At 53.6% G+C, this 10,628-nt stretch overlaps 1 protein-coding gene across 11 annotated transcripts in view; it reads right to left on the bottom strand.

The window, feature by feature from the left end:
• Positions 1-7,279: 7,279 nt before the first annotated feature.
• The window catches only part of PCBP3 (poly(rC) binding protein 3), a 56,443-nt gene continuing 53,094 nt past the window's right edge, over positions 7,280-10,628 (bottom strand). For all 11 annotated transcript variants that reach the window (XM_053947790.1, XM_053947793.1, XM_053947796.1 and 8 more), the window contains one exon: positions 7,280-7,671. In XM_053947790.1, the coding sequence (XP_053803765.1) occupies positions 7,626-7,671 (46 nt within the window). In that variant the 3' untranslated portion in view covers positions 7,280-7,625. The remainder of the gene's footprint in view (positions 7,672-10,628) is intronic.

The following is a 10,628-nucleotide window of genomic DNA, read 5'->3' as shown; positions in this document are numbered from 1 at the left end:
GGAAGAGAAGGCAGGAGGATAAGGGTGAGGAGGAGACTTCTCCAGCCTGAGGACGGAGGGAGGGATCAGGAGGTGTCAGCTGTGAGTCAAACTTAGGAAGCATTTCTCCTTACCCTTTTTATGGATGTCACTGTACCTGCAATGGCAGTCCAGCCACTGATGCCTGGGACCTCCACAAGCCTTTCAGGGACCCCTGGAGCAGGCAGTGCCCAGCGTTGGGGCTCAGCCCACTTCCTGGGGCAGGGGGGCTTGGGACACCTGCCAGCATTTTCCTCTCAGCTCCTGGGCCAAGAAAGCTGCACCAGGGGGACAGGCATTCCCATCACATCCCAACCTGCAGGACATCTGGTCTGGGTTCTGCCAGGGGAGTCCCCACAACAAGGCACAGCTGAAGCTGGGGGCATGGGGGCACCATGGACGTGCCCAACATTTTTGGAGAAGCACTTTCTTCACTTTCTTGACTTTCAGGGCTTTCTGCTCAAGCCAGTCAGGAACAGGAGGGGCTTGTTCCTGAGGAGAAACCCACAGGGCCACCCAAGACTGCGAAAAGCCCTTCTCCTCAGGGCCATGCCAGGGCAGGGAGCTGGGAACACGGTCAAAGCTGTCAAGGCCAGGAGGTAGAAACAGGAGCACAAGTCCTTAGGGATATCTGGAGATGAGCACCTTCTCACTTGGTAAGATGGCAGGAGAACCTGAGAACCTCTACAGTAAGGCACCCCAAGGTGGTAATGACCATCTGCTCTTTATGGCCAGAGCTGGAGACAGTCCTGCCAAACCCCCCATGGGTGGGAGCATTAATTGTTGTGGAGGGGTAGGGGGTGAGGTGAAATACCTGAGGGCGGACCCCGGTACAGCTGCAGCTATAACTTGCTCTCAAAAGCACAGGAAGGCACCAAAAGCTTTAAGTAAAACATTTTAAAGCATTAAATAAAATAAAAATAAAGCATTAAATAAAATGTTGATGGCTCCAAAGACCAAAAAGTCAACAGCACAAACCCAGCTGGCACAAAGTTTGCAACCAGGCTGGTGGCATGAAGGCAGCAGGAGACGTGCCACACTGGGGCACCGTGCAGGGCTGCCGCCACGTCTGTCACCCTGCCTGTCCTCTGACAGCATCTTTGTGGGCATGGTCAGGTGGAAACATTGCAGGTTTGGCTGTTGAAGGTCTCCCAAGTTGAGACAACTCAGAAGAACTCAGAAGCTTCACTAATTACAAGTTAAAGCAGTGGAGGACCCTGTCCACTCTACACAGGCACATACATTAAATAATGACTCTTTGGATAAACAGCATCCAAAACCAGTGGAAAATAATCTGCAGACTGTGCTGAACTGAAACCTCAAGAACCCAAAAATCTTCAGGCACCCTTTTTTAACTCCAACATGAATTTACAGAATCACAGAATAAGCTGAGTTGGAAGGGACCGTCAAGGATCATTGAGTCCAAATAACCACCCAGGCACTGAGGTGTGTGGGTTTTGCCGGGCTGCACACATGGCACCAGGAGATGAGGGCACTGCAGGGCAAATTTTCACAACATCTCAAACCTACTGAAGATGCTGTCCCAGAGAGCAAGCATATCCAGGGACAAGTCCTGCTGCTTGTCACTTCATGGGGATCAGACCTGATCTGGCTTTCCAACACACCTCCTCAGGCCCCTACAAGGGAACTCTCCTGGGATTTTGAAAACCAGACAGCAGCTCCCAGAAAGAGGTTGCTGGGAAGGGATCTGTCTTCATGCATCAGCTCAGCAGAGTAATTTCCTCTTACCATTCTCCCTTCCTCTCTCCCCTTCCCTCACAGGGGATTATCCTAAGCAGAAGAAGAGCCGACCTCTCCCTCCCTGCTGGCAGGGAAAAGCAAATCCCTCTTGGGAGCAGTTCTGCAGAGCTGGAGAAAGCTGGAGGCCAGCTGGCTGTGTCAGCAAAGATTTAATAATCATGGTATGGCCTGTGCAAGGCGCCTGCTGACTGCAGCTGCAACCTGTCAGACCCCGTATGCCCTGGGGAGCTCCTCCCACCCCACTGGGGAACCCAGTCCCTGCCTGGAACCTAGGCCTGGTGCCCCCACGGCTGTCATCAGGCATGATGTCCTAGGAGCATCTCACCAGATCGCTGGACTGCAGCAATGTCCAGCTTCCAAAGCAGTTTAAATCATTGTCTTTTCCAGGTCTGTGGTGCTAAACCACGGATAACAGCCAGCAGTGGACATTGAATAGCCATTTCTTTGGAAGAGTGTGAGCTAGTTTTGCAGGAAACAAATCCGCTCCCAAGTCAGTGGAACTAGCAGCATGCCATTGTGTCTCGAAATCCAACAACACATGCTTGTGAAGGATGAACCCATCCCTTTCCCCTTCAGACGAGGCCAGCAAAATTGAGCCCTATGGCTCTGTCCCCCCTGACAAGAGCAGGGAACCTCCTCCATCTATCAGCCTCCCTCTGGAGTGCCATGAAGATGGGTGAGCAAAGCCCCTCCAGGGTGCCTAAGTGCCCCAGGGAATGGGTGTTCTCCTTCCCCAGTCCCAGACCACAGCACTTTCAGTCCAATTACAGACCAAACTGGGTGCTAGAGAAAAAAAAAAAGTGCACTTGGGACAGAATTTTTGCTTTTTCTTCTCCCAGAGATTGAGAAAAGAGTGAGTTTGCTCTGTTTTTCTGATAGTAACTCTTCAATTTAACCTTTTCTTCCCTTTAATCAAATCCACTTGGAAATGGAAAATAGTGCTTCCACAGGAAACATGAAAAGGAGCTGAAATTAATTCCCATGGGAAAAGCCAGGATTGAACCCATTAGTACATACAGAACCAAAGGGTGCTTTGGAAAGCAGAAAAGGACTGAGTGCCAGGTTGCAGCTAGGGCTACTTTGTCCCCTCAAATGGTGCTGGGAGATGCCCCAGTTAGGGAACACCAAAATTTCCCTGGTTGTAACAACACAAAGCACACCAGTGCCCTGCGAACTGCCTGAGTCATCTTTTTCACCTTCCCCCCACTCCTTGGGATGTGGGCACCCAGTGATGGAAATATTTGGGATGATGGATGTTTCCATGTGTCTGGTTACCAGGGGCTGCATTTCCTCCCCATCTCTGTGCTCAGTCCTGCACCACAGAAGCAACTGTGCTGAGAGCCCAGTGCTGCACCAACCACAAACGCCACTGGAAAGAATGTAGCTTGTTGTGCTTCTGCACATGATAATTCAGCTTTCCACAGTGGATCTCTGCGGGAGGAGGCAATGGAGAAACCCCTCTGAGCAGGAAAACATCACCTCTCCCAGAGGTGCCTTGGGAGAATCTCACCATGGCAGAGCAGGCCTAGGCAGCACCAGAGGGGGGGCCTGGCATCCATTCACCTGTAAAAACACCCCATGGAAGAGACAACCCATCTTCCAAAATCCTTGATAGTCCCAAGAAGCGTCCTTTGGCACCCTTTCCTTGCTAAGGGCTCGAAGCCACCCCAGAAGACGCAGCCCAGCTGGGACATGGTGCTTCTCTGAACCACTGACCCAGCACGAACTTCCCTGCTGTGCTGTTTGCCAGCTGCATCTGAGCTGGCTGGGGGGAGCCTTCCCTCCCTTCCAGCGCCATTTGGGGATACATTCTTTGCTTCCCAAGCCACCTTAGGGGGTCACCGCCACTCCAGCGGGGATTTCCAGCACCCATCCATCCAGCACATACAGGGTGTGAGTGCCCCCTCCAGCCCACTCTGCAGACCCCTTCCACGCTGGCACATTCTGGACACAGCACGGCTCCAGCAGCAAATCCACATCCCCACACCCAGGATGGTGTGTGCTGGGTTAATGTTTTCCCCATTACTTCACTCTGGCCTCTGTTCTTATGGAAAAAACCAAACCATCTGGTAATAATATTTCCCTAATAGCTGTCTGGGTCTGTGGGAAAGCTTGGCTCAGCTTCTTAAGGAAGATGAGAGGGTCGAATGAGAGGGAGGTTGTGGATACGGCATGGGAGCTGGAGGAGAGGAGATAATGCTTTCAGGATCCTTTTCCTGGGCCACCCCAGCGCCTGCAGGGATTCTCAGCTCATAGGGAAGCCACGGGATGCCAGGATGTCACACATTTGGGGTACCCCACAGTTTAAGAGTCGCAATCTCTTCCTCTGCCCCACAGTGGAGGCGTGAAGGTGGGCACCAAGCTTCACTTCCAGGACCTCCCCCCTTGCCTCCATTTTACACTCAGAAAACAGAAACAGCCCAAAGCATGGGGTTTAGGGAGTTGGGAGCATCATTGTTTGGGAACAAAACTGGCTCAAAACAGAAAGATCAGCAGCACCTGCGCTGTCTTCCTGTTCTTGGAGAAAAGGCAGCACCCTGGGACATGCCACCTTCAGCCCTGGGGACATCACTGAAGTGACAGGGGACAAAGGAACCCCCTCTTGTGGAGCACATCCAGGAAAAAATGGGTGGAAAACCACACACTAACACCATCAGCAGCTGATCAGGGAATATTTTCCACTCTTCTGTGATAAAAGGCATGGCTTGGGTGGTTCCCAGGAAGTACAGCATGCCTGCCAGGCTGGGCACATGTTCCCTGGGGAAGGCAGGCCCCAGGCACTTGAGGAACAGCAGAGCAGCCGCCAGACACAGACCTGCCTCCAGCTGGGGGGACTGCAAGCGCTGGTTCCACCCAGCCCCACACTCCCAGATCCCGGCCTGTATCACCAAACTGTGAAGGGACAAGATACACAGGTTGAAAACTGCTTTTCTTCTGCAGTGGATTGCAGCCCCCCTCTGCATCCTTGTGGATGCAGGCATCAAACCAAAGCATCAATCCCAAAGCCTTGGGAAGGACAGAAAAAGCATCTTCCTTGTTGGCTGCCCTCTGCATATCTCAGCTGGCTTCCTGGCACAGTGCAGCACAGAGCCAGGCGGATCCTTTCTGTAGTTTTCCACAGCCCAGTAGCTTGCAAGTGTCCAGCAAACTCCCAGAGGTTCCCAGCAGCCCCTTCCCAGGCTGTTTCTGCGCCCATTTTTATTAAGCATCCATGTTCATACTTGTTTTTTCTACCACCCCAGCAGCTGTCCAGGCTCCGGGTGTGTCTCTGCCCTTCCAGAGCAGTGCTGCGATGCAGCAAGGCATGCAGCCCAGCCACGTCCACACCAGAACCAGATCCAGCTACAGCCTTTTCCTAGAAGGATGAAATAGGTCAGCCATCTTTCCTGGCAAGAACGCCTTCCCAGCCCACTCTAAGCAGCACCAATTGTTCTTGGATCTTTCACAGACAATGAGGAGCAAATGCAAACCATCCAGCCATAGAGATGGGAGAATGACTTTACACTGAAAGTAGGTTTTTGTTGGGTATGGAAGGAATCCTTCCCTGTGAGGGTGCTGAGGCCCTGGCACAGGGTGCCCAGAGAAGCTGTGGCTGCCCCTAGATGCCTGGAAGTGTCCAAGGCCAGGTTGGACAGAGCTTGGAGCAGCCTGGGATAGTGGAAGATGTCCCTGCCCATAGCAGTGGGGTGGAATGAGATGACCTTTAAGGTCCCTTCTAACCCAAACCACCCCATGGTTCTAGGATTGCTCTCCTCAAGCCTATTTCCTCTGCTCCATGCAACAGATTCCAGCACAAGCTGCAGCTATGGAAATCCCAGCAGGGTGTAAAGATAAGCATTTCCCCCCCCACCACACCAAGTTTATTATTTTTAGAGGCACAGCCAAAGGTAAACAGGCTGTTTTAATCTCCAAACACTGACCCTGTCAGCCGGAAGCCACAGAACCACAGGCAGCACAAAGGGCTGGATACCATGAACGGAGCTGTGGAGTCTCCACACCCTTCAGTGCCTTCAGTGGGGCACAGAAGCTTTCTCTTGCAGCTGATGAGTCCTGGAGAGGTTAAGCCAGTGCGTTCAGGTGGTTCACATCCCTCTGCATCCCACCTCTCCAGCCTGGGCAGGGATTCAAGCCACGTGCTGGGGTGGGTGGACACAATAACCTTTGGGGTTGTTTGCGCACACAGCCCCACTGACTCCTTCCCCAGGGCTGCTCCCACCCGGAGCTGGTTCTGACTCTGGGAAAGTCTCCCAGCTCAGCAAAGGCCACGGAAGGTGCTTCATGGATGGCCCAGGGCTTGCAGGGAGGGGGGAAAGGAGCCCTGAGCCATGTTTCCCTGAGCATTGCTCTCTGTCGGTGACACCCCACTTTGGGTGGTCTCCATGGCATGCTGCTCTGGGAAGGGGATGGGAACAGCAATAGGGGCTTTTCTCCAAGTGAAAGCATACAACCAATTCCTGGGCAGGAGAAACCCAGAAAACCTTGTTTTTAGTCAAAAGTGGGTGCCTGGCCTGGAGCTGTATGTTGTGGTTGGCTTGTCAGGAAGCAGGGCTGGGCACCCCAGCCAAGGGCATGTCAGAGGTGGCACAAACAAGGGGAGGATGACTTCCAGGTTCCACAGAGATTTGGGGATGCTGGTCCCTGGGGTTGAGCAAGGGTGTAGAGAAGGGTGAACTGCCCTGGCTGCCACAGCCCCTTTGCAGGGCCAAATGGGAGAAGGGGTGATGTGCACTCGGACAATATAATTCCAGATGGAGAAAAAAGGTTAATACACCATTTTTTGCCTTTGTTTCCACATAAGGCAGAGGTTTGGGCAGGCAGTGCTGGCCTCTCCTGGATGTGTGTCAAGCCCAGGGCTAGATGGGCTGAAGATGGAGACCCTCACACCACCAGGGCAACATGCAGAGCTGGGACAGCATACTGGCTTCTGTTCTTGAGTAGAAAGGAATCATCCCAGAGAAAAACCATGCCCCAATGTGTCCAAAAATAGCACCAGGGCTGCTCCAAGGTCCAGCAGGGCTGGCATCTGGCGGGCTGGTGGGGTGTGTTTGAGAGCTGCCATTGTGTGGGGCTGGAAGGGGAGCCTGTACACCATCTGGATCACTAGCAGCCCCTAGATTGCTGGGCTGCTCCTGGGGCCCAGCAGTGACTCATGCTTGCTATAAACACGTCTCCCAATGGATAATCCTGGTTGTCACCACCTTTCGGGAACGCTCTGGATTCTCTTTGCAGTGCTCCCCCATCCCGTTTCCCCTCCCTCCTGGCAGCCCTGCTCCTGTGTGGGATCATTTCCTGATGCTGAGTGAAGCCAGGGCTCTGAGGCCCATTTTCCAAACCACGGTTTGCTTCATGGGCTGAGTTTCCCCATTAACCATTTGAGGGGCATTGAGGTTTTTGTAGGCTACGGAGGTACCCCCCAGCACCCCACCTCTCTCCCTGTGGGTGCCTCACTGTCCAAAGCACGGCTCCCCAGCCTCATTCCACTCACCATGGAGGGCACCTCAAGCAGCAAAAGCTTTATTGCAATGACAGGGATAAGCCACGAAATACATCGCAAAGCGGCAGGGGTGTGAGGGGCGTGAGGAAGCGCAGATAAGGGTGGTGGAAGCACTGGCTCGCAGTGGGTACCGTTGCACACTGGCTGCAAGCTGCTGTCGTTCTGAGACCTGCTGCCCCAGCCCCCCGAGCCTGCTGCTGCCCCGTGCCCCAGCTGAGGGAGCAGGGTCTGGGCAGCCAGGGGTGGGGGGTTCAGGCAGTTGCCCCAAGGGTGCCACGAATGAGCGGGAGAAGCTCGCAGGAAGCTGGCAGCATCTTCGGAGGGGGCTCAAGCATCAGCCACTGGCACCAGGTCAGGCGGTGAAGGTGTTCCTCCCGTGGGGGTCAGGATCTGCAGAGCTAGGGGGCAAGCAAGGGAGATGGTCAGGGCTCAGCCAAGGCTCTGGTACCAGGGCCTCCTGGCCTCTCAGGCTACACAAACGTGAGGCTGCTTCAACACCCTGAGCAACTCTCTAGCGTGATGCTGAAATCACCCACACCACAAAAAGCCAAGCTGGAGGAGCCATGCTCACACAGAGCTCTGCTACACCACATCAAATCTCTCGTTTTTTTTCCATGGGAGCTCACACCAAACACATCCAGCATGAGCTGGGCTGCCAGGTGAGCCCAGGTGGCTGCCCGGTGTGCTGCATTTGCCTCATGCACTCTCACTGACGGCTGAGAGCAGCATTTTGGGAATTTCAGAGAAGTCATCTGAGCACACTGAGGCTGTTGCTGGGCTGAGGATCTGCCCTTTCTCTGCCTTACAAACCCATGGCTGCAGGGATGGTGACTGTGGAGATGCTGGACCCCATCAGTAAGATTTGGGGGTGATGAACAAGGCCACAGCTGTGCTGGGGGTGATGGGCAGTGAGAGAGGAACACTGGGGAAGGGCACACATTCCCTACAACCTCTGGCACTGCACTGCACTGCACCACCCTGCCTCTGGTAATCACACTTCAGCCCAAAATATGTCGAGGGGAGGTCTACTTGCGACAAGAATAAATTTTAGTCTGCAACTGAAAATTTGTTTTAAGCATAGAGATGGCAGTTTCTCTGGGTTTGCATTTTTAACTGGCTTTTTACTGACAATTCCTCTGTGGTGCTCCTCTAAGAGATTTGGGAGCATGGCTGCGTGCTAGGCAGCGTGGAGCAGCATCCCTTGGGAAAACCACATCACCAGCTGCAGCAGCAGTGTCAGGTTACATCACTGCAATGTCCTCCCACCAAAAAACCCTCCACACTGCTAATTGACTGCTTTTGGGTGAGCACATTATGGCCTCTCCTCTTTGCACTGGGAAATCCTATTGGATATATGTTGTGGTTTGATCCCAAGGTGTGCACTCAGTTCCGGAGCAATGCTGCCCCATCCCTCAGTGCTCTGTGCACCTGGCCATGCTGGCTGCTGGCCCATCACCACTGTGCCCATGCTTGCACAGAGCATCTCACACCCTCAGTGTGCCCACGTTCCTGTGGGGCATCCTATGGCACCCAGTCCCATTGGACACAACAAAACCCAGAGAAGTTCCAGAGACAAGCACCACTCATCCCATTTGATCCAGACACAAATTCTCTCAGACACAGGCTTTCTCCAGGGACAAAAAGTGACACTGCCTGTAGGGAACCAGGACACAGTACTCCAAGTGTGCTTCAAATATTCCAGTCCTCATGCACATCACAGCCTGTCTTTTTGGGACCAAAGCAGTTCCTTCTGGAAACAGCACGTGTGTCCTAAATGAGCCACAGTTCTGCAGTTCAGGATGAGGCTCACACCCAAAGCCTCCTGCTGCTGCTCCATCCTCATCCCCATCTCCTGGCTGGTTTTCTTCCCCTTGTGCAGAGTGGACTTGATCATCATTTCTGGGAAGAGACATCACTGTGGTTAAACTGCCTAAACACAAGTGTGGGAATCCAAAGCCAGTCTGGCTTTGAACTTGGCTGTATTTGATCTCTGGGATACTTTCAGAGCGATCTGGAGTGTCAACTTCCTCTTTGCAAGACAAGGGTGCTGGGGCAGAGTGGGAGGAGGGCTGCACATCTGGGTGGAGGGAGTTGCACATCTGGTACATTCAGTACTTCCTAAAAGTCACTGCCACGTTACCCTTTGGACGGGAGCCTGAGGCTTGCTGCATAGCACAGCAGATCAGGATCTGCAGCTGCATTCCTTATGAAGGGAAAGCAAAAATAACCTCTCAGCAGAGTCCCAGCTCTCTGTAACATCCAGTGTGGGAGCAGGGGGACTGCACGGAGACCATGACCTTTCTGCAAGTCATTCCAGCAGCTGCAGAGGCTCCTGTTGCCAGCCAAGGCACAGAGCAGCCAGCTTGGGAATGCCTCCCTGGGGACCACAGGCATGGAGACCCCTTGGACCTCCCCAGGAAAACCTCGTCCTTCTGCCAGCCTGAGTGGGCTCGGGCCAGCATAAGGGGGTAGCTTGTGCCACCCACGGCCAAGGAGATGCTCGACACACATCCTTGCCCATGTGGGCTGGCTCCATGAAGGTCCCAGCACTGACACGTGACCATTCCTGCAGGGGGGCACGGTGCCAGTCACCCGCTCGAGGGATGTCACTGCCCGTCACCAGTGTCACGGAAACACACACACAAAAGCCCACTCCCTTTCCAGCAGCGCGGGATGTCCTCTGCACGCATCGGAACAGCGGCTGGAAGCACCGGACATCCCAGTGCCGCCCACATCCCGGCGTGGCTGTGGATGTATCCATGAAAAGCTGGGCAATGGGGACATCTAGTGACCACTCGGAGGCGCCCAGGGCCGGAAATCGGCTACCCCCCCTCCAGGCGGGGGACTGCAGCCAGGCTGGGCTAGGGGAGATGCCTTCCATCCCTGTGGCCAAGGAGAAAATGGGGTTGAGCATTCATCCCTGCTACTCCACGCAGAGATGCCCCAGAAACTCTGCCTCTGCCCGTACAGGAGGCAGGAGATTACCATTGCTAATGGAGCATAAACTGGGAATTAATATAATTAAAAGTGACTAGCATGGATACAATAACAAATGCTGGAATAACAGCTCAAACAGAGTATGAAATTTAAAGAGTCTCCCCGCTGAAAGTCACTTTCCCTTAGGGGAAACGGTCTGGTTTTTTTCAGCCTTATTCTGTACTAGATTTCCAAATACAGTCTAGGGTTAAAAAAATGCACAAAACAATACTCCAAACAATTTTGGGAGCACAGCAAGGATATGCAGGGGAGTGGGGACCTTCAGCTGAGGCCAAAGGGCTGAGCACAGACCTCAGCTGGCCCTTCTCTGATGGAGACCCCCACACTCCAGGGGCAGGAGGAGGCATTGGACCAATAC

The sequence above is a fragment of the Vidua chalybeata genome, chromosome 7, assembly GCF_026979565.1.
Source record: "Vidua chalybeata isolate OUT-0048 chromosome 7, bVidCha1 merged haplotype, whole genome shotgun sequence".
Classification (NCBI taxonomy): Eukaryota; Metazoa; Chordata; class Aves; order Passeriformes; family Viduidae; genus Vidua; species Vidua chalybeata.
Note: the sequence above shows the minus strand (reverse complement) of the source record. Positions and strands in the feature narration are given on the sequence as shown.